Source organism: Ranitomeya imitator, chromosome 1, assembly GCF_032444005.1.
Source record: "Ranitomeya imitator isolate aRanImi1 chromosome 1, aRanImi1.pri, whole genome shotgun sequence".
Classification (NCBI taxonomy): Eukaryota; Metazoa; Chordata; class Amphibia; order Anura; family Dendrobatidae; genus Ranitomeya; species Ranitomeya imitator.
The window spans coordinates 1,179,291,500-1,179,315,674 of NC_091282.1; the positions used below are offsets into that span (position 1 = coordinate 1,179,291,500).

Genomic DNA, 24,175 nt, shown 5'->3' on the forward strand with positions numbered 1-24,175 from the left:
GCTGAGTCTACTCTATGTCCGACCTTTGCTTCCACCTGGGATGCAAAGTCTATATCTGAATGGGCCAAACAACTCCGTCTGGGCATTCTGGCCGGAGCTCCACCAGAACAGCTGGCAGATCTTGCTACACACATTTCCCATGCTGGGGAATATTTGGTTCCGCCTCCCTGGACGCCGTGTCTTGTACTGCTCAGGCGCCCAGTAATGTTGTTGCCATACGTCGCACCGTTGGGCTCAAGGCCTTGCAAGCAGATTTGTCATCAAAAATGTCCCTTACCTGCCTGCCTTTTCAAGGACCACGTCTTTTCGGTTCCAAGCTGGACCAAATTATTAAGGACGCCACCGGGAGCACAAGTTCTCTTCTCCCCCAGTCCAAACCTCGCTGTCCTCTCCCTAGACGGCAATTTCGGTCCTTTAAGCCCTTTCGTCATTTCGCGGAGTCATATTCCTTTTTCCCAACAACAGAGGCCACAGGCATGGCAAGAAAAGAAGATATCCTTCAGACCCACTCCTTGCTGGCGTTCCCGCTACTCCCAAGGTAGATCCTCCAGGTCTAGGACTGGAAGATCCTCCTCGGCATGACTCACGACTAGTCACCAGCCCACTTCCCAAGCTGGACGGCAGTCTCCTCTTCTTCAGGGACGTCTGGATTTCCTCAGTAGAGGACGCATGGGTCAGGGAAGTTGTATCCTCAGGATACAAAATAGAGTTCATTTCTCGGCCCCGGGATCGTTTCTTTGAATCCTCACCTCCGAGACCCCGCTCTGTTCCCGGGTTTCTTTGCAGCCATCGCTTCCCTTCTCAAATCCGGGGTAATTGTACCCGTCCCAGAAAAAGAACGGTTCACAGGGTTCTATTCGAATCCTTTTGTGGTACCGAAAAAAGACTGCAAGGTTCGTCCCATTCTGGATCTCAAATTGCTGAACAAGAGGGTTCGTCTGAGACACTTCAGGATGGAATCCCTTCGTTCAGTAATTCCTTCCATGGAGGCTCAGGAATTTCTGTGCTCCATAGACATCCAGGACGCCTACCTCCATGTCCCGATTTTCCCAGGACATCACAGATTCCTGCGTTTTGCAGTACTTCAGGATCATTTTCAGTTTGTCACTCTGCCGTTCGGTCTCGCAACCATTCCCAGGGTTTTCACGAAGATCATGGCAGCGCTGATAGCCATCTTGAGGATCAGAGGCCTGGTACTTTTTCCGTACTTCGACGACATCCTCATCAAGGCTCCGCCATTTTCTCAGGTTCACGAAAGTCTGTCCATCGTCCTCGACGCCCTAGCCTGTTTCAGGTGGCTCGTCAACCGGAAAAATTCCTGCCTTGTTCCTTCTCAGCACCTCATATTTCTGGGCATGCTCTTCGACACTCGTCGGACCAGAGTCTTCCTTCCGGAAGACAAGAGAACCCTTCTTCGTTTGGAAGTTCGCTTGCTCCAGGGTCCTCGGCTTCCCTCTTTCTGATCGGCCATGAGGGTTCTGGGAGGATGGTTGCAACATTGGAAGCGATTCCCTTCACCCAATTTCACTCAAGACCTCTTCAGCAGGCTATTCTCTCACAGGGACCGGTCTGTCTTTTCCCTGGATCGTTCGATTTGGCTCTCGCCCTGGTCAAATGGTCCCTCAACTGGTGGCTGACGTCACCTCTCATCTCCCAGGGCAGGTCCTTCCTTCCAGTTCACTGGCAGGTGGTGACGACGGACGCCAGCCTTCTCGGCTGGGGTGTGGTTTTTCGTCACCTAACTGCTCAGGGTCATTGGTCGGCGCAGGAGTCCTCTCTGCCGATCAACGTCCTCGAAATTCGAACCATTCTCCTGTCTATTCTTCACGGGGAAAGGATTCTCAGGGGTTTGTCAAATTCGAATACAGACTGACAATGCCACAGCAGTGGGGACTCTGAGCTCTCGGCCGAGGTATCCAAGATCCTACTTTGGGTAGAGACAACGGTCCCGGTGATATCCGCGGTGCATATCACCGGCGTGAACAATTGGGCCGCCGATTTCCTCAGCCGCAAGGGCCTCGCAGCAGGGGAATGGCCCTTGCATCAGGAGGTCTTCCATCAGATTTGTCTTAGATGGGGGACTCTGGATGTGGACCTCACGGCGTCCCGAACGAATAAGAAGGTCCCACGGTTCGTCACCAAGTCCCGCGAACCTCTCGCAGTGGGTGTCGACGCTTTGGCCATTCCTTGGTTGTAATTCGTGCTCCCCTATCTCTTTCCACCCCTGCCCTTGCTTCCCAAGCTTTTGAAAAGGATCAAGGCGGAAGGGGTGCCGGTCATTCTGATCGTCCCGGATTGGCCCAGGAGATCTTGGTTTGCGGAGATAGTCAATCTTCTCGTGGACGCCCCCTGGCGGCTTCCAGACTGACCTGATCTGCTGCCTCAGGGTCCGATCTGCCACCTGAATTCTCGCTCAGTCTGACGGCGTGGCTGTTGAGACCACAGTTCTTAGAGTCTCCGGCCTTTCAGATCGGGTGATTCATACTAAGATCCAAGCTAGGAAGCCTTCGTCTTCCAGGATCTACTATCGTACCTGGAAGGTTTACTTCCTTTGGGGCGAGTTCAACCGCGTTTCACAGGGCTTCTGTGGATTCATGGGATCTTAGTCTTTTTTTGGAGGTTCTGAGGGGTTCCCCTTTGAGCCTCTCAGGGAGGTTTCACTGTCAGTTCTATCTTGGAAGGTTGTCTTTCTTGTGGCCATCACCTCTGTCTGGCGCCTGTCGGAGTTGGCGGCCTTTTCTTGTCGACCTCCTTTCTTGGTTATCCACCAGAACAAGGTGGTCCTGAGGCCTTCGCCTTCCTTCCTACCTACCTACCTTCCTTCCTTCCTAGGTTGGTATCTACCTTCCACCTCAACGAGGACATCGTCCTACCCTCCTTTTGTCCAGCTCCGACTCATCCTCTGGAGCGATCGTTGAACAAGCTGGACCTCGTCAGGGTGGTGAGGATCTACCTGGCTAGACTGGCCTCTTTTCGGAAGACTGATTCACTTTTCGTCATTCCCGATGGCACGCGTCGAGGCCTGCCGGCTTCCAAGGCGACTATTGCTCGCTGGATCAGAACGGCAATTTTGGAGGCTTACCGGGACAAGAACAGAGTGCCCCCTCCTGGGATTAAGGCTCACTCTACCCGAGCAGTCGGCGCCTCCTGGGCGGTGCACCACAGGGCTTCCGCCCTACAACTTTGCAAAGCGGCAACCTGGTCTTCCATCCACACGTTCGCCAAATTTTACAAGATCCATACCTACGCATCAGCGGATGCCGGCCTAGGCAGAAGGATCCTGCAGGCGGCAGTGGTGAGTCCTCTGACCTGATGGAAGTCTGTTTTTCCCTCCCCAGGTACTTCTTTGGGACGTCCCATGGTTCCTGTGTCCCCCAATGAGAGGCGATAGAGAAAACAGGTTTTTTGGTTGCTTACCGTAAAATCTGTTTCTCGGAGCTTTCATTGGGGGACACAGCTCCCTCCCATATTATTCAGTTCCTATTGTTCTATGTTCTATGACTGTTTTCATGCTTACAGTTTTTATATTTGTGGTTATGTTCTTTCAACCTTATCATTTTTCTCCTACTGCTTTCTCACTAACTGGAGTTTCAGAATTCCAGTTGGTGGGGTGTATACTGCAGAGGAGGAGCTAACTTTTTTTGTGCATAGTGTCAGCCTCCTAGTGGCAGCAGCATACACCCCCCATGGTTCCTGTGTCCCCCAATGAAGGCTCCAAGAAACAGATTTTACGGTAAGCAACCAAAAATCCTGTTTTCCCTGATCACCTTTTTGTCTTTTTTTTAAGCCCAGCTTGTGGCTGTAAAATCTTTCTTCATTGGGGAAAACATTACCCACCCTTGGTTGCCCGGTCGGACATTTATTTTAGTTTTTTCTTTTGTGGTGGCTATGCTTTTTCCTTCATTTCTTCGTTCTTTGGTTCTTCTTTTACTTTCTCACGAACTGATGAGTTTTGGTGCCAGCAGGTGAGGTATAAGTTTGCTGGACAGGAGCTAACTTTTTTTTTTTTTTTAAAGGATTTTTTACTTTCACACCACTTGGAATGTTTTTTCCTATTCTTTAAAAAAAGCAGTTGTTCATTAAATCGTAAAATGAATGGTATCATTCAAAACTATAACATGACCTGCAAGAAAAAAAAGCTGTTGATGGAAAAATTAAAAAAAATGATGCCTCTTAGAAGAAAGGGAGAAAAAGGAAAAAACGAAAGCACGAAAGACAGTGTCTGACTCCATACTTTCTGATCAGAGAAAAGGTAGCAGTATTTTTCCATCAAAATGATGGATTCTGTGATGGAACTGAAGATTTGCCAGTGGTAACAGTCAGACTCCACAAATGTCCGTCGTCCGAAAAGAACGACGATGAGCAGATCCTGAGATATAACTGATGGCTGATTTTATTGTGACCATCTTGGAAGTTTAGATGTGTGAGTTTCTAATATCTTGGCTATTTTACTTTTAGCATTTCGCAGCAGAGCCCCTCGGAGGATCCTCGTAAGTGCTGCACTGCTGGCATGGCCAACATGATCTTGTCACTGCTGTCTTCTGCCTGGTTCCCCCTTGATCTCTCTGCTCACCAAGATGCATTGATCTTAACTGGAAACCTGTTGGCAGGTGAGTCTGACATGTTGCAATCTTGCATTAATCCAGGGACATGTGCTGCTCTGTATGAGACCATCAGATGTTGCCTCCTAATCCACACGGTGGTTATTACGTTTCAGCTACTGCTCCTAAATCTCTGAAAAACCCATGGCCGGCCGAGGACGAAGCTAACCAGGGAACAAACAAACAAGAGGAGCCATGGCCGGCCCTCGGAGACCGCTCAATAGTTGGGATGGTGGATCAGCTCTTTGTTCACTTGCTGAAGGCCATTAATATTTGTGCTCACGTGATCGATGATGTGACTCCTGGACCCGTGGTAAAGGTAAGATCACATCCTATTATGTGAAAATATTGTAAGGGTGAATTATGCAGAAAAAGTAATTTACACTACAATATGTGTCACGATTCCAGCACTCAGTGTCCTATGGACGCTGTGAATGACAGCTCTGCTCTGGGATTGAGATCTGGCTGAGCTTTCTGGATTGAGAGTTACAGCTATACTTCCCAATCTGAGGGTAAGGCTGGAGTAACGCTAACATATGGCATCCGATGCAAGATGCTAATGACCCCAGGCTCCAGCTTGCTGCGAATGTGAGCTGAGTGTCGGTGCTCTGTGATCTGATCCTCTTGCCTGAGAGAATCGAAACACAGGTGCGGAGGAGACTGAGAAAGTAATTTCTCCATCTCCTCCATTACCTGTCTCAGTGTATATTGCACTGCACTGGGACGACATTTGAATGCAGTCCGATGTTTCACACACACACACACACACACACCCATAGACTTGCATGGGTGCGAGTGAACTGACTCACTGCCAATCGCATCTTGCTGTCATTGTACTCTCATGCCGAATCGGCATGAGAAAATATCCCCAGATCTGAGCTGCCCCATAGGATAACACTGGGCCAAGTGTTATGTGATGTTTTATCGTATAGCACTCAGCCGTGTTATGCACTAGTGCAGGGGTGTCAAACTGCATTCCTCGAGGGCTGCAAACAGGTCAGGTTTTCAGGATTTCTTTGTACTGCACAGGTGATAATTTAATCACCTACACAAATAATGAGTTGGTGATTAAATTATCACCTGTGCAGTACAAGGAAATCCTGAAAACATGACCCGTTTGCAGCCCTCGAAGAATGCAGTTTGACACCCCTGGACTAGTGTGACCCTTGCTTAAGTATTAGGACAGCTGAGCTGTCAATCACAGTACTATCTGTCTGGGTCTGTGGGATCTCCTCCAGGTGTCATCTGTTATGGGTGATTACAGGGCTACTTAGTACTCTGTTAATGGTCAGATCATTGCCAATTATAGCTTTACTCGAGTGTTGCGTGTTAGCTTTGTGCTCTGAATTTTACTCTGATCTTCATTGCCAACCTTGGATTTACCTTTGACCATCTTTCTGACTTACCCCTTTGCCATGATCTGCTACCTTTCTGATACTCTGACCTCGTACTGTGACTCGACTACGTTTTTGTCTTTTCCATTCAGTTGACGACGTGCTCTCTTGCTACTAACCCTGGACCACTTAACTATCCTGCCTCATGGCAAATCCTTGAGTAGCGACTGGCATCACGTTGAGCAGCGACTGGCGTCACAACATGTAGACTGGGTTTTAAAACCATCCACAGATAGTGGAAAAAATCTGCACAGATTAAAAAAAAACATGCAGCAGATTTTTTACGCAGTACAGAAACTATTTTGATGCACAGATTTATTATTTTTTTAAAGAAATGTTGGTAATTTTTTTTAGAAGGATTTTGCTGCAGATTTTAGCAGTGTGTGAAATCTGTCTCATCATTTGCATGTACATTCGGCGCTTCTTGCTGATTGACTATGAAATCTTTTACCCAAGAGAAAAATAGAATCGGAATCTGCTCCATTTCTGTCCCTTTTTTATGATTGGGGCTGACCTGCTATTCCAGAGAGTGGTTGAGATTATCGCTTTTTCTGGATATGTAGATGACCCTATAATTGTCTTTGTAAAATCCCCCATACGTGTACGGAGTGGACTCGGGAGCTGAACCCGACCCCACACTGTGCGGTGCTGGCTGTGTTATACAGTCAACACCCAAGAGTGACTGCTGTGATCGGAGTAGTCTAACCCCGCTACCAATTGGCAGCGGCATGTAAGTAAACATGGTGGGCTTTTCTTCTGCCACACATAGCTTCCCGTTCACCAAATGATGGGATGCGGATGGCTAGGTCATGGTAGCCATGTTCCAACTCAAAACCCCCAGGGTCTGACATGTGACTACACCTATGAAGCCCTCCCCATGTTTCGTTACACTGTAAAATGAATGGTGTTATTGAACTCTCTTCCTATGGAAAAGGCAAAAAAACAATTAAAACCAACTGCTATGCCTTCAAGGTGTTAACAGTTTTTGCTCGACCAAACACATATTGGCACATTTTTTTATCTGTGATTTGTTTTTTTCTTTTTTCTTATTATTTGTCTTTCAGACAACACTGCCATCTCTTACTAACCCTCCCTCTCTAAGTCCCATACGACGAAAAGGAAAAGAAAAGGAAAGCGCGGAGCAAACAGCGGTACCCTTAAGCCCAAAGAAATCCACTGATTCCACTCCAGGTACAGGAGGCAATGAAACCGTTTCACAAGTGCATTTTACGTTCTCTGTAGTCACTGGATGGACACTCCATGCTTTTCCTCCTTTCTGGTGGTGTGATCAGCCAGGAGCATTGCTTGGTACAGTGCAGAGATCATAGGTGTTTGTCATGCAGGTAGCCTCTTCATAGAGCAAGGAACTCTAGCGTCACCCATCCTAAAAGTTAATATGGTGCCATTAACGAGACTTGCCACATGACTTCGGATAAAATCCAAAATCGAGTCATGTTTCGGGGTCTTTTGCCCTCATCGGTGTAAAGCAGGAGGTTTTATTTGCATTAATGAGCGGCCTCTGTAAGGGGCTTAAGGAGGAACCTTCTTGTGGAAATTACCAAGCCAGCGTAAGGAGACTTCTAGGCAATGCAATGCTTCTCTGGGAATTTTAAACGAGCAAATATCCTTTTCAGAGGCAGATATGATAATCATATGACCAGAACAGGTTTTCATCCTCTAGAACGGGTCCCCAACCTTTCTTACCTTGAGAGCCACATTCAGCTCTGAAAGACGGTCGCAAGCCACAGTATATGCGGAGAAATCCGTTAAGTGCCTCTTTGAATGTTATGATTTGCCAAGTATCCTCTTTATAAAGTAATAATGGCCCAAGGGCCTCCTTAAAAATATTAATGAGTTCTCCCTTGTAAAATGATAATGCCACATGTGCTGAAAAGGTAATAAAGCCCCCAGAGTATGCCAATACAGTTTCTCTATTGCCTCTCATTGGGGGACACAGGAGCCATGGGTGTATGCTGCTGCCACTAGGAGGCTGACACTATGCAAATAAAAAAGTTAGCTCCTCCTCTGCAGTGTACACCCCACCGACAGGAAGTAGGATATTCAGTTTAGCTTGGTGTCAGTAGGAGGTGGACACGGGTCTTTCATTAGACCCTTATCTACCTCAATGTGCGTCGTTTTCTTTCAGGTTTTCCGGAGGGATACAGGGTGAACAGTCACACCTCTAGTCCCACTAGGTGGACTAGGAGTACGGTGTGTACTGCCACCCCGTATCCTCATAGATCCCTCAGCAGGACCATGATCCTGGCACACAAGCGTGCTCAGAAGTCCGGTCTTGCATTCGTCCCCCACCCACTCGCCCACCAGAGCCTGTTGGTTGCGGAGACGAGGACATCCATCAGCTCCCTGGACGTCTCATTCCTCTTCAGGTTAGTAACTGCGTGGGATGTTTAAGGTGAGTATTTCCGCCCATTCCATCCCATCCCATCCCAGATCTTCAAGGGGGTTGCTTTATTGAGGGGATCCCACTGGTCGTCGCCCGCTGCAGCGGGCAGCTGCACGCAGATGTAAGGGCCGCTTCCGTGACTGCGGCTACTCTGCCTCCTTTTGCGGTGCGGTGGCTTTTACAGGCTACCGCGCCGCTTTTTGCCCCTGCGACCGCGCGGTTCCGGCCGCCCTTAGCTGCCACCCGCCATCTCTGCCTGCGCAGCGGCCTTGCAGGCTGCCGCGCCGCTACGAGCCCCTGCGGGCGCGCTGCTCCGCCCGCACTCAGCGGCTGCGATGCCATTGATCCAGCGCGGCAGCCTTGGCAGGCTGCTGCACCGCTCCCTATCTGCGGCACAGCTCCGGCGCCGCGGGCTTCCACTGATGGTCGCCGGTCTCAAATTTAGGCCCCGGCTTCTGCCCGGGCCTCCTCCCGTTGCCGTGACTCCGCCCTTTTCCATTTTTCATCAGGCGGGCTTTTTCCCTCCTGTCACTCTCTCTACATCTTCCTGCGCAGGGCGCTAGCACCGCCTACTAATCTAATCCTTCCCAGTCGCCCTGGGATCACCACCATCTTGCTCCTCCGGACCCGGTGGCTAACCCGCCCCCCCTCTGAGAGCGGGTCCTTTTCCCCAGCGCACGTTTTCTCCGGTTGGTCCCCTGCATCCTCCTTAGGTCGCCGTCTCCCTGCTGGTGCCCTGGACCTGTGTCATGATGCCAGTCGCAGCTACAGCCGGGAGCAGTCTACAGGACTCTACTTCTGCTGTGAGTAGCTCTGCTATGCAGTCCATTACTCCCCTCTCCTGTTCCCCTAACCTTCGGGCTTTCATTTAGGGGTCTGCTCCCAGGCCTAATCCTAAATGGAGAGCGTTCCCGTCCTTCTGCTTCCGCTTGTCAGCTGCAGCAACTCCACTACCCACCGTCCAGGAGTCCCTACTCCGGGTGAGACAGAGACCCCTATCCCTGGGTGGGCTTTCCTTCTTTCTCAGTCTGGGGCGGACCTCACCAGGATGGCACGACCCTGGTGTCCGTGCTTGACCGCAGTTGCCAGTGGGTCACAGGATTCTCCGTCCGGCCTTTTCAACTCGGGCCACAAGAGATCCAGACAGGAGCGAAATTCTAAGTTGATTTTTTCGGAGGGATACAGGGTGAACAGTCACAGCTGTAATCCCACATTATGGACTATGAGTACGGCGTGTACTCCACCCCGTATCCTCATAGATCCGACAGCAGGACCATGATCCTAGCACACAAGTGTGCTTAAAGTTCAGTCCTAGCTCTGTCCCCCACCCACTCGCCCACCAGAGCCTGTCGGTTGGAGGAGACGAGGACGTCCACCATCAGCTTGGACGTCTGACACCTTTCTTTCCCACTCCATCTCGCCCTCCGGTCTGGAACGGTGAGATCCCTCTTCCAGATCCTCCTCTCCCGAGAGAGACTGGCGTCCTCTGTCATGTTTGCAGAGGAAGTTTCAGACTTGGTTTCACTAGGTATATAACCTTATTGTTGCGATCAACCAGACCTTAAGCATCATGGATACCTCTACGGAACCCGCAGAATTTGCGGTTTCGTTTAGACGGTCAAAACCACCTTCCAAGGTCTTTGCCCCACACACAGAATTTATGGGGGTACTTGCCAGGGGAAAGGAGAGCCATATCAGATGCTTTCAGACAGGGAAGCGTCTCGGCATCCTATATTCCTTCTCCCCTGAGCTCATCGCTGACTGGGCTGATTCCTCGGCAGGAAGCTGGCAATTCTGGACTCGTCAGTTCCCAGACTGTCTACCAACTTGGCCCCTCCACTTTCCAATGCAGCATCCCTCATGGGTTCCAAGGATACAATTATAGAATCGCTGGATAAATCAGCCTTTGAAGCGGCCGCTTCTACTTTGTGCCTCGACCATTGCCTCTACCTGGGTTTCAAGGACCATAGCTAGATGGACCAATCAGCCTTGTAAGAGCACCCTGACTGGAGCTCCTCCAGGGGAGCTAGCCGACCTGACGGACCAGATTTCCTATGCAGGGAATTATTTGGTATCTGCCTCCCTAGATACGCGGCTTGTGCAGCTCACGCGTCCAGCATTACGATGGCCATCCGGCGGAATATTCCGCTCTTCACACGACAGGTGGACTTGTCTTCAAGAAGTCCCCTACCAGCCTCCCCTTCCAGGGGGCCCGTCTCTTTGGCTACATGCTGGAACAATTATTAAGGACGCCACGGGAGGCACGAGTTCCCTCCATGTCCCGCCGCCCTTCCCTGAAAAGGCAGTTCAGCTCCCTTTTGTCGTTTCGCTGTTTTGCGGCATCTGAAGATTCCTCTAGCTAACACAGACCGCGGTCTCGTCTGGCTAGAGAAAAGGCTTCCTTCAAGCCTACCCTTTCCCGGCGTTTCCGCAACTCCCATGGTTGGTCCACCAGGCCTAGACCTGGCAGATCTTCCTCGGCATAAATCGTGCTAAGGGCCCAGCATTTCTTCCAGTTTGGGCGGGCGTCTCCTTTTTTTTTTAGGGATGTTTGGCTGGCCTTGGTGGAGGACGCTTAGATCAGGGAGGTGGTATCCTCTGTATACAAGATAGGGTTCGCTTCGCGGCCCCTTATCCCAAGTTTCTTTGCGTCCATTACCTTCCTTCTTTGTTCGGAGGTTATCGTTTCCGTCCCACAGCAGGAAAGCTTCACAGGTTTCTATTCAAACCTGCTGGTAGTGCCGAAGAAGAGCGGACAGTTCAACCCATCCTGGCTCTGAAGTTAGTGAACAGAGAGTTCCGCCTGCGGCATTTCAGGATGAAGTTCCTCTGTTCAGTTCTGGCTTCCATGGATTCACAGGAATCCCTGTGCCCCATGGATATCCAAGATGCCTAGCCCCATGTTCTGATTTTCCCGTCACACCTCAGTTTCCTGCTTTTCGCGGCGCAGAAGAGTCATTTCCAGTTAGTCGCCCTGCCGCTCGGTCTTGTGACCGCTCCCAGTGTCTTCATAAAGATCATGGCTACATTTATGGCCATTTTGAGGATCAGGGGCCTAGTGCTCATTCCATATCTCGAAGTCATCCTCATCAAGGCTCTGCCCCTCTCTCAGGCCCAGGAGAGTCTGACCATTGTCCTCGACTCTGTCCCGTTTCTGGTGGCTGGCCTACAGAACAAAGTCTTGTCTTGTTCCGAGTCAGCGTCTCATTTTTCTTCTCGAGGAGAAGCGGGCAATTCTCCATACGGAGTTCGCTCTCTGCTAGGCCCTCGGCTGCCTTCCTTCCGTTCAGCAATGAAGGTCCTGTGACGCATGGTGACAGCATCGGAAGCATTCCCTTTTGCGCTGTTCCACTTGAGACCACTTCAGCAGGCCATCCTTTCTCAGTGGGACACGTCAGTAATGTCTTTGGATCCTCCGATCCTGCTTTCCATCCGATTCTAATAGCTTCTCTACTGGTGGCTGTCATCCCCTCTCATTCCCCCGGTCTGATCCTCCCATGGCAGGTGGTGACGATGGTCACCAGCCTTCCCGGCTTGGGTGCGGTTTCTCGCCATCCATCAGTGTAGGGGGCGTTGGTCGGAGCAAGAGTCCTCTCTGCCGATCGACACCCTTGAGATGGGGGCCATTCTTCTGTCCCTGAGTCACTGGGAAAGGTTTCTCTTCTCTTCTCAGAGGTCTGCCAGTCAGAATCCAGACGTCCAATGCCTCGGCTGTGGGATATGCCAATCACCAGGGAGGGAATCAGAGTCTCTTGGCAATGGCGGAGGTATCCAAGATCTTCCTCTGGGCAGAGGCGACGGTTTCGGCACTATCTGCAGTGCATATCCCCGGCGTGGACAACTAGGCCGCAGTGTTTTTTCTCTGCCGCGAGGGCCTTGCGGCAGGAGAATCGTCCCTGCTTCAGGAGGTCTTCCTTCAAATTTGCCTTTGATGGGGAACTCTGGAAGCAGATCTCCTGGTGTCCCGAATGCTTAGGAAGGTTCCACCGTTTGTTTCCAGGCCGCGATCCTCTTGCTGTGAATACCAATGCTTTGGCCATTCCTGGTCACAATTTGTACTTCCCTATCTGTTCTTCCCTTTCTTCCCAGGCTGTTGAAGATCAATGCGGAGGGGGTGCCGGTCATTCTGACCGCACCAGATTGGCCCTGAAGGTTCTGGTTCGCTGAGATCACCAATCTTCTCGCGGACTCCCACTGGAGGCCCCCAGACAGGCCAGATCTTCTGTACCAAGGACCGATCTGTCACAGAGTTCTTGGTGGCTCAATTTAACAGCTTTGCCATTGAAGCCTTCCATTTTGGCCGTTTCTCAAGGCGGGACTTGATGCAGGCCTTGCCCTTAGTTCTCTAAAGGGTCAGAGAGCAACCCTTTCCATTCTTTTTCTGAAGTCCCTTTCAGAAGTCCTTAGCTACTGGCTATCACAGTACCAGGATTTATATCCGTCCCGTTCTCAGATCAGAACTTTTCTTCAAGGAGTGGCGCATGCGGCTCTCCCGTACCAGATTCCCGTGGATCCCTGGGACCTCAATCTTGTTCTGGAGGCTCAGTGGGGTTCCCCCCTTGAACCTCCCCATGATGCCTCACTGTCTGTTCTGTCCTGCAAGGTGGTGTTTCTGGTGGCCGTCTCCTCCATTAGGCGCGCCTCGGAGTTGGTGGCTCTCTCCTGTCGCCCCATTTGTTGGTTCTTCACCAGGATAGGGTAGTTTTACGGTCTTCGTCGCCTTTTTCTTCCCATGGTGTGTCCTCCTTTTACTTGAATATAATTGTCCTTCCCACCTTTTGTCGTGCTCCGACCTATTCTCTGGGGATGTTCGCTGAACAGGCTAGGCCTGGTCAGGGCGGTGAGGATCTATTTGTCTCCTCGGACCGCCTTCCTTAGGAAGACGGACCGTCTTTTTTGTCATTCCATATGGTACGCCAAGAGGCCTGCCGGCCTCCAAGGTTACGATTGTTCTCTGGATCAGACCTGCCATTCTGGAGGCTTACCGGGTCAAGAACAGGGTGACTCCTCCTGGGCGGTACACCATGGGGCATCCGCCCTACATCTTTGCTAGGCGGCAACCTGGTGTTCCGTTCACTCATTTGCCAAATGTTATAAGCTCCATACCTACGCTTCGGCAGTTGCCAGCCTAGGCGGAAGGACCTTGCAGGCGGCAGTGGTGAGTCCTCCGACCGTAATGGAGTTCCCACCCCAGGGACTGCTTTGGGACGTCCCATGGTTCCTGTGTGCCCCGATGAGAGGCAATAGAGAAAACAGGATTTTTGGTTGCTTACCGTAAAATCTGTTTCTCGGAGCCTTCATTTGGGGACACAGCACCCTCCCAAGTTGAACAGCTCTGTTTTGTTGTGTTTTATTGTTAGTTTGAGCTTCCTATCCTTACATGTTGCTTCTCCTACTGCTTTCTCACTAACTGAATATCCTACTTCCTGTCAGTAGGGTGTATACTGCAGAGGAGGAGCTAACTTTTTTATTTGCATAGTGGCAGCCTTCTAGTGGCAGCAGCATACACCCATGGTTCCTGTGTCCCCCAATGAAGGCTCCGAGAAACAGATTTTACGGTAAGCAACCAAAAAACCTGTTTTTGCCTGAGGCAACACCTAGGAGCCACACATGGGGGGCCATGAGCCAAAGGTTAGGAACGACTGTTCAAGAATGATGGTTATGATTCAATGACTGCAAACAGATGAAGTATATTGTTAAATACACTAGAAAATGTTCAAGCTTTTCACTATGCAGTCGTACATTGATAATATGTGGGGGTCTACCTGCACATGCACCTATATGATCATTAGAATGGAGGGGCAGCAGTTTGTTAATGGAGTCTTCCCTATAACATCTATCCTTATAGTCTGGTATCTGCCAGATCGGGTTGGGGGGCTTTAAGCAATAGAACTCAGTCGTTACACTGACTAAGGCACTGACTGAGATATGTTAAGTGATAAGTATTGGTTATGGTGAAAACCCCTTTAAGATTTTTTTCCCAGGCAATGAGCAACTTTCTGTATTTCATTAGGATGCAAATATGTTGGAAAATGGAGCAAAAGCTTTTTAAAAAAAAAAAAAAAAAATTGGAAATGGCAGTGTTTTTTCCTTTTCTTCGTTTATTTAAGCTTCTAGGCAGACAGATGCTTCAGGTCCAGCACAAGCAAGCAAATCTCTTGGCAGCTTCTACCACCTTCCATCATATCTAAAACTGTATGATGTATTAAAAGCCACATATGCAAACTACAAGGTATGTAATTATCAAGTTCATATCAGATGTAAAGTGTACTGACGTCTCCAAAACCTGATATTAAGCAGATGAATGCCTAGTTCGAATAACAGAATGCCCATAATATACATCAGACATTTTACATGATGACTATACTCCATGAATAATGTGGAACTTGAAGGCATGAGGCAGCTTTAGCTTGTGTGCACTTACTCCTACTTGTGATAGCTTTCTCCCTGTCAGCTCTTACAAGCAGGAGACAGCTTAAAGCTGAATCTCGGAGATTTATAACTGCAGCTGATCTTTATTTGGATTCGCCTAGTGCTCTTATGTAAAGCGAATAGTATACCTGCAGCTGCGCTCAATACACAAAGGGGCTTAGATAGTAGAAGGATTGGGTGCAGCTGGGGAATAGGAGGGATTTGATACATGATTATATGATCCTATTGATAACAGGTAGTCTGAGGCTGACTTCCTGCCTAAACATTAGGGCATGTACTGGACTGGTAGTCATACCTGGCCTTGATGAAAGCTTAAAGATGTCTGGCTGCAACTGAACTGGGATGAAAAAAGTTACACAGTTAGCGTCATGTGGGGATAAATCTGAGCTGGAGTGCTGCTTCAATATTACAGGAATAATTGAGGTTTCCCTCTAACACAAATCTGAAAAATAGAACATTTGAAAATGTAGCAAAAGATGGGACATTATTTATTCTTGTCCCACATTTATTATTAGTATGTGGTCTGTCTTCATGTTGTGTAACAAAATAAAATGTGTGTGCTTATATAACTATATATTTTTAATAGATATAGATCAACGCTTGCTTAGACAATTCTCACATTTCCTGACAACCATTTCTTTAAGAAGACTGAGAGGCAGGCCAGATAGTAGTAAACATTAGTGATGAGCGAATATACTCGTTACTCGAGATTTCTCGAGCATGCTCGGGGGTCCTCCGAGTATTTTTTAGTGCTTGGAGTTTTAGTTTTTCTTTCCGCAGCTGAATGATTTACATCTGTTAGCCAGCATAAGTACATGTGGGGATTCCCAAGGAACCAGGCAACCCCCACATGTACTTCTGCTGGCTATCAGATGTAAATCATTCAGCTGCGGCAAGAAAAACTAAAACTCCGAGCGCTTAAAAATACTCGGAGGTCACCCGAGCGTGCTCGAGAAATCTCGAGTAACGAGTATATTCGCTCATCACTAGTAAACATTTGATTTCCTTTCTTTCTATTTCGCAGGTAACCCTGGACCTTCAGAATAACAATGAGAAGTTTGGAGGATTCCTGCGTTCTGCCCTGGATGTTCTGTCACAGATATTAGAACTTGCTACACTGACTGATATTGGCAAGGTAATCATCAACGTGTAGCGTCTTTCTGCATTTTGTGGATGTTTTTGACAGATTGTATTTGCTGTACACCGTGCTCCCCGCCACCCCTCCCCACCCCCCCTGCTGTAGACTCTGGTCTCCACCTCTTGCTGTAGACAGTGCTCTATTCCCCCCTGCTGTAGACTATGCCCTCTGCCCCCTGCTGTAGACCATGCTCCCTGCCCCCTGCTGTAGACCATGCTCTCTGCCCCCTGCTGTAGACCATGCTATCCACCTTCCCCCCCCCCCACTGTAAATTGTTCTCTCCCCTCCCACTGCTGTTGACCGTGCTCTCCGCCCTCCTCCGCTGTAGACCATGCTCTCCGCTCCCCTGCTGTAGACCACTATCCTCCTTCCCCTCACTGTAGACCGTGCTCTCCGCCCCCCGCTCTGTAGACCGTGCTCTCCGCCCCCCGCACTGTAGACCGCGCCCTCCGCCCCCGCTCTGTAGACCGCGCCATCCGCCCCCCGCTCTGTAGACCGTGCTCTCCGCCCCCCGCTCTGTAGACCGTGCTCTCCGCCCCCCGCTCTGTAGACCGTGCTCTCCGCCCCCCGCTCTGTAGACCGTGCTCTCCGCCCCCCGCTCTGTAGACCGTGCCCTTCGGCCCCCGCTCTGTAGACCGTGCTCTCCGCCCACCCACGCTGTAGACCGTGCTCTCCGCCCCCACACGCTGTAGACCGTGCTCTCTGCCCCCCCACTCTGTAGACGTGCTCTCCGCCCCCCCCCCCACACTGTAGACCGTGCTCTCCGCCCCCCGCTCTGTAGACCGTGCTCTCCGCCCCCGCTCTCCCCCCCTCCCGCTCTGTAGACCGTGCCCTTCGCCCCCCGCTCTGTGGACCGTGCTCTCCGCCCCCACACGCTGTAGACCGTGCTCTCTGCCCCCCCACTCTGTAGACGTGCTCTCTGCCCCCCCACTCTGTAGACGTGCTCTCCGCCCCCCCACGCTGTAGACTGTGCTCTCCGCCCCCCACGCTATAGACCGTGCTCTCCGCCCCCCACCCACGCTGTAGACCGTGCTCTCCGCCCCCCCACACTGTAGACTGTGCTCTCCGCCCCCCCACGCTGTAGAACGTGCTCTCCGCCCCCCAAACCCCCCCTTCCCACGCTGTAGACTGTGCTCTCCGCCCCCCACGCTGTAGACTGTGCTCTCCGCCCCCCACGCTGTAGACTGTGCTCTCCGCCCCCCACGCTGTAGACTGTGCTCTCCGCCCCCCACGCTGTAGACTGTGCTCTCCGCCCCCCACGCTGTAGAACGTGCTCTCCGCCCCCCAAACCCCCCCCTTCCCACGCTGTAGACTGTGCTCTCCGCCCCCCACGCTGTAGACTGTGCTCTCCGCCCCCCCACGCTGTAGACTGTGCTCTCCGCCCCCCCACGCTGTAGACTGTGCTCTCCGCCCCCCCACGCTGTAGACTGTGCTCTCCGCCCCCCCACGCTGTAGACTGTGCTCTCCGCCCCCCCACGCTGTAGACTGTGCTCTCCGCCCCCCCACGCTGTAGACCGTGCTCTCCGCCCCCCCACGCTGTAGACCGTGCTCTCCGCCCCCCCACGCTGCATAATAGAAGTTATACAATGTACTCTTGAAATATATATAGTTTCCCAAAGCCTCCCCCGGGACATAATCCTTGTTGGTTCCAGCAGCTCCTGTCTTTTTATATGGTCATGTATGACAGGGAACTGATACTTGGCTGTTGTGAGAGCCGTGGCCTAATCTCTTGATTTCCTCCGCTCTGGTTTTGCCGTCTCCCTGACATCTTGCTGTTGTTTTTACAGTGCGTTGAGGAGATTCTCGGTTATCTTAAATCCTGTTTTAGCCGTGAACCAGTGATGGCGACGGTGTGTGTTCAGCAGGTGAGAATATTCAGCCGTGTAACAATCGCTCAGCATTGGCGCTAGAAATATTACATATTACTGTGTGGCACATCATACCTGCACCGTTATGTGACACGCCGGGGAATCCTCCAATTCTATTACAACACCTATAATTGCACTCAGATTTTTGTGCTGTGATGTAGATGAAATTTACAATTGGGATGTAAAAGGGAATTAAAAAAATAACCAAACGTGGTATCTTTTACTTGCACTTCTGTCTATGGATTAGTTTTGCCCTGGGCTATACTGAAGTGAATGGGGTTTAGCTGCAATACCTGATACAACCTGAAAACAGCGGTGGCACTGTTTTATAAAGAAAGAGTGCATCTCTTGTTCTGGAGAACCCGTCCTCTCCCTCGTTATACAGACAGCCCACTGATGTGAATGGCCACTTAATGGGATTTAAATTGACCTATTGTTTGTGCATGGGCTCCCATTAATCCTATTTTCTTCCATGGCAGGACCTCAGGGTGACGATGTGTTGACATAAGAGTCGGGGGGGAGGGGGGGGGCTAATTAAGACCCCCATGTCTTCCACTTTCATCCATTTGTGAAGTTCAGCTGATGGCTGGACTTCATAGGTGAAACTAATTTTCTCTGTATACTGTAGCTTTGCAGTATATAGAACTAGTACATTATTATTATTTATTTCTATAGCACCATTGATTCCATGGTGCTGTACATGAGAAGGGGTTACATACAATTTACAGATATCACTTACAGTAAGCTAACAATTACAGACTGATACAGAGGGGTGAGGGCCCTGCCCTTGCGAGTACATGTCCTCTATTTAAAAAAAAAAAACATAAATAACATAAAAGGAAATAGTCCATGTAGAAGTATGGGCTCACACGTTCAGTCACACTCTCTGCTTGTCAGGATCTACCGTAATTAACACCAACAGAGATGTTTCCCAGACCCTGAATGAGGCAACACCAGCTGCCTGTATAACCAGTTTCAAATCATGTAACTGGAGGTAAGGGAACGGCCTGTCCCATCTAGTTCTGTGGCCATTCCTAAAACCAGGACCCAAGATCCAGTCCATTAAAAAAACAAACCACCTCACAGCAATATGCATGCTGGAGCCTGCTTCTACATCACCGAAGATTGCCACCTCGGTGACCCATACCTCCCGCCCAGGACTTGTCCAGCTGCCACCTTACAATATATATAAATATACCGTATATACTCGAGTATAAGCCAACCCCCCTAATTTTGCCACAAAAAACTGGGAAAACTTATTGACTCGAGTATAAGCCTAGGGTGGAAATGCAGCATTTACCGGTGAATTTCAAAAATAAAAATAGATCATTATTTCCCCATAGTTGTGCCATATAGTGCTCTGCACCGTTCATATTTCCCCATAGCTGTGCCCCATATAGTGCTCTGCACCGTTCATTTTGTCCCATAGCTGTGCCCCATACTGTGCTCGGCACCGTTCATTATTGCCCCATATCTGTGCCCCATATACAATGCTCTGCACCGTTCATTTTGTTCCATAGCTGTGCCCCATACTGTGCTCGGCACCGTTCATTGTGCCCCATAGCTGTGCCCCATATACAGTGCTCTGCACCGTTCATTGTACCCCATAGCTGTGCCCCATATACAGTGCTCTGCACCGTTCATTGTGCCCCATAGCTGTGCCCCATATACAGTGCTCTGCACCGTTCATTGTGCCCCATAGCTGTGCCCCATATACAGTGCTCTGCACCGTTCATTGTGCCCCATAGCTGTGCCCCATATACAGTGCTCTGCACCGTTCATTGTGCCCCATATAGTGCTCCGCACCGTTCATTGTGCCCCATAGCTGTGCCCCATATACAGTGCTCTGCACCGTTCATTGTGCCCCATAGCTGTGCCCCATATACAGTGCTCTGCACCTTTCATTGTGCCCCATAGCTGTGCCCCATATACAGTGCTCTGCACCGTTCATTGTGCCCCATAGATGCTCCACATAAATCTGTGCCGCTGCTGCAATTTAAAAAAAAAAAACACATACTCGCCTCTCTTGCTTGCAGCTCCCAGCGTCCGGTCCCGGCGCCTCCATCTTCCCGGCGTCTCTGCTCTGACTGATCAGGCAGAGGGCGCCGTGCACACTATATGCGTCATCGCGCCCTCTGCCTGAACAGTCAGAGCGCAGGCGCCGGGAAGATGGAGCGACGCCCGGCGGCTGGAACGCGGACAGGTGAATATAAAATACTTACCTAGTCCCAGCGATCCTGACGCTCCCTCTGCCGGTGCCGCAGCCTCTTTCTCTATCAGCGGTCACCGGCACCACTGATTAGAGAAATGAATACGCGGCTCCACCCCTATGGGAGGTGGAGCCGCCTATTCATTTTTTTAATGAGCGGTCCCACGTGACCGCTGAAGAGGGGAAGACGCTGCAACACAGAAGACCGTGGGACGTCAGGGGGAGCGTCAGGATCGCCAGGACTAGGCAAGTATACCTCAGCGCCCTCTCCCCATCACCCGCCGACCCTGCCACCCACCTTGACTCGAGTATAAGCCGAGAGGGGCACTTTCAGCCCAAAAATTTGGGCTGAAAATTTCGGCTTATACTCGAGTATATACGGTATCTACTGTATCTGTAGATGTACACCTTTTCGCAATCGCCACGTCTTTGATGGTGAGTTCTATCAAAATACAACATAAATTAACCCTTACAATAAATGCCATAAAGGGAATAAAATTAAAACCCATAATTGCAATTTTTCAGTCTGTTCCTCCACTAAAAATGTCTCACAAAAAGCGACTTAAACATTATATAATCTCCAAAATGGTATCATTCAAAAATACAACTCTCCCTGCGAAAAATAAGCCCTTACACAACTGTACTGACAGAAGAGTAATACAAAAATTACAGGTCCTGGAGAAAGGTGACAATCCAAGGATTTTGTTTTTTGTGTTTTACCATTTAAATGGGAAACGATACACATAAAAACTTTGTTTTGTTGGGTGTCTGCATAATTATTTACTTTGAAAATAAGTTGCCAACTCACTTTTGCTGCACAATGAAACACCAAAAACAATGGTGTCATTAAGGGTTTTGTTTTTTTCACCAATTGACCACATTTTAATTTTTTTCTCCCATTTTTTTCAATACTTCATATGTGAAAAGTGACTTGTCATTCAAAATTACAACTTGTCTTGCTAAAAAAGCAAGCCCTCAATACGGCTATGTCAGTTGGAAAAAAAAAAAAGTTGCAAAACTTGGAAGAAGGGAAAGTGGGATCACAAGCACAAAAAATAAAATTAACCATGGCTTGAAGGGGTTAAATCATTCTAGATTGTCATTGTCATTTTATAGACCAGGAATTGACGGTCTGCGCTCTGTATACTTACTGATCTTCTCATCTCTTTCCTTCAGCTACTGAAGACACTTTTTGGGACAAACTTGGCATCCCAATTTGAGGCTTTATCGTCTAACCCTGGTAAATCACAGGGCAAGGCTCAGCGCCTGGGCTCCTCTAACCTGCGGCCGGGCCTGTACCATTACTGCTTCATGGCTCCCTACACACATTTCACTCAGGCATTGGCAGATGCCAGCCTAAGAAATATGGTTCAGGCGGACCAAGAGCAGGACACATCGGGGTAAGGTCACGCACCCGACGATACCTTGTCTCTCTATTTTCAGCTACCTTAGATGTATTACCTGTGTTTTCTTCTTTTTTACAGATGGTTCGATGTTCTGCAGAAGGTTTCTTCTCAGCTGAAGAACAACATCACCAACGTCACCAAGCATCGCGCTGACAAGGTAGTCATTCAGATCGATAATGGAAGAGAAAATCTATGGCCTGACCCCGATAATATTGTTCTACCTCATTTCTCGCACTCCGTTTTGAAGAGCCCAAAAGAATTTTTGTTTTTTAGAAATAGACATAAGATCCCTAGAGGACATTAAACGGGTTTTCTTGTCATAACTTATTGATTGGTTGGTCTTCGACCACTGGGACCCGCACCGATCAGCAGAATGATGCACTTTGCTGTTAAAATAGAGTGGATGCTCGATCTCCACTCCAATTATTCCCTATAGGGCTGCCGAGCAAAAATAGTAGAAAAAAATAAAAACAAAAATAACAGGATTTTTGGTTGCTTACCGTAAAATCTGTTTCTCGGACCTCCATTGGGGGACACAGGAACCATGGGTGTATGCTGCTGCTGCCACTAGGAGGCTGACACTATGCACAAAAAAAGTTAGCTCCTCCTCTGCAGTATACACCCCACCGACTGGCATTATGCACTTCAGTTAGTGAGAGAGCAGTAGGAGACAAAACAATAAGGTTGAAACATAACCACAAACATGAGAACTGTAAACATGAGAACAGTCATAGAACATAAAACAGTAGAAAGTGAATAACATGGGAGGGTGCTGTGTCCCCCAATGAAGGCTCCAAGAAACAGATTTTACGGTAAGCAACCAAAAATCCTGTTTTCTCTATCGCCTCTCATTGGGGGACACGGGAACCATGGGACGTCCAAAAGCAGTCCCTAGGGTGGGAAAACAGACTTCCATCAGGTCAGAGGACTCACCACTGCCGCCTGCAGGATCCTTCTGCCTAGGCTGGCGTCCGCCGAAGCGTAGGTATGGACCTTGTAAAATTTGGCGAACGTGTGGATGGAAGACCAGGTTGCTGCTTTGCAAAGTTGTAGGGCAGAAGCCCTGTGGTGCACCGCCCAGGAGGCGCCGACTGCCCGGTTAGAGTGAGCCTTAATCCCAGGAAGGGGGCACTCTGTTCTTGACCCGGTAAGCCTCCAAAATTGCCGTTCTGATCCAGCAAGCAATAGTCGCTTTAGAAGCCGTTAGGCCTCTACGCGTGCCATCAGGAATGACGAAAAGAGAATCCGTCTTCCGGAAAGCGGACGTTCTATCCAGGTAGATCCTCACTGCCCTGACGAGGTCCAGCTTGTTCAACGATTGCTCCAGAGGATGAGTCGGAGCTGGACAAAAGGAAGGTAGAACGATGTCCTCGTTGAGGTGGAAGGTAGAAACCACCTTGGGAAGGAAGGCGGAAGCCTGAGGACCACCTTGTCTTGGTGAATGACCAGGAACGGAGGTCTGCAAGAGAGGGCCGCCAACTCGGAAACGCGGCGGATAGAAGAGATGGCCACAAGAAAGGCCACCTTCCACAATAGAACTGACAGGGGAATCTGCCTGAGAGGCTCAAAGGGGGAAATCCTGAGAACGTCCAGGACCAGATTTAAATCCCATGAATCCACCGGGGCCCTATACGGAGGGACAGCATGGGCTGCTCCTTGAAGGAAGGTCTTAACCTGTGACCGAGAAGATAAAGTCTTCTGAAAAAGGATGTAGAGATGTAGAAATTTGGCCCTTTAGGGAACTAAGAGCAAGGCCCCCGAATCCAGTCCTGCCTGAAGGAAGGCCAAGATGGAAGGCAGGGAAAAGGACTTAGATGAAACGCGGTTGGACTCGCACCAACGGAAGTAAGCCTTCCAGGTACGATAGTAGATCCTGGAAGTTGAAGGCTTCCTAGCCTGGATCATGGTGTGAATCACCCGGTCCGAAAGGCCGGACGCTCTTAGAACTGCGGTCTCAACAGCCACGCCGTTAAACTGAGCGACTGAGAATTCGGGTGGCAGGCCCGATCTGCTGTCTCAGGGTCCGATCTATCTGGAAGGCGCCAGGGGGCGTCCACGAGAAGGTTGACGATCTCCGCAAACCAAGCTCTCCTGGCCCAACCCGGGGCGATCAGAATGACTGGCACCCCTTCCGCTTTGATCTTTTTCAACAGTTTGGGAAGCAAGGGAAGGGGTGGGAACAGGTAGGGCAGCACGAACCGTGACCAAGGAATGGCCAGAGCGTCGACACCCACTGCAAGAGGATCGCGAGACCTGGAGACGAACTGAGGAACCTTCCTGTTCGTACGAGACGCCGTGAGGTCCACATCCGGAGTCCCCCATCCAAGACAAATCTGATGGAAGACTTCCTGGTGCAAGGACCATTCTCCTGCCGCGAGACCCTCGCGGCTGAGGAAGTCGGCGGCCCAATTGTCCACGCCGGGGATATGCACCGCGGATATCACCGGAACCGTTGCCTCTGCCCAGAGGAGGATCTTGGATGCCAAGGCCAATGAGCTCTGAGTCCCCCCCTGATGGTTGACATAAGCCACAGCCGTGGCGTCAGTCTGGATTCTGATTGGTAGGCCCTTGAGAATCCTTTCCCAGTGACGAATGGACAGAAAAATGGCCCGAATCTCGAGGTCATTGATCAGCAGATATGACTCCTGCGCCGACCAACGGCCCTGTACAGTCAGGTTGCGAAACACCGCACCCCAGCCGAGCAGGCTGGCATCCGTTGTCAC

The 24,175-nt window shown here is 50.0% G+C and overlaps 1 protein-coding gene across 2 annotated transcripts in view; it reads left to right on the plus strand.

Moving 5' to 3' along the window:
- Window positions 1–24,175, plus strand: part of HTT (huntingtin) — a 276,760-nt gene that overhangs the window by 172,881 nt on the left and 79,704 nt on the right. For both annotated transcript variants that reach the window (XM_069744747.1, XM_069744746.1), the window contains 8 exons: window positions 4,459–4,610; window positions 4,718–4,920; window positions 7,060–7,186; window positions 14,510–14,631; window positions 15,856–15,966; window positions 17,757–17,834; window positions 21,223–21,446; window positions 21,531–21,609. In XM_069744747.1, the coding sequence (XP_069600848.1) occupies window positions 4,459–4,610; window positions 4,718–4,920; window positions 7,060–7,186; window positions 14,510–14,631; window positions 15,856–15,966; window positions 17,757–17,834; window positions 21,223–21,446; window positions 21,531–21,609 (1,096 nt within the window). The remainder of the gene's footprint in view (window positions 1–4,458; window positions 4,611–4,717; window positions 4,921–7,059; window positions 7,187–14,509; window positions 14,632–15,855; window positions 15,967–17,756; window positions 17,835–21,222; window positions 21,447–21,530; window positions 21,610–24,175) is intronic.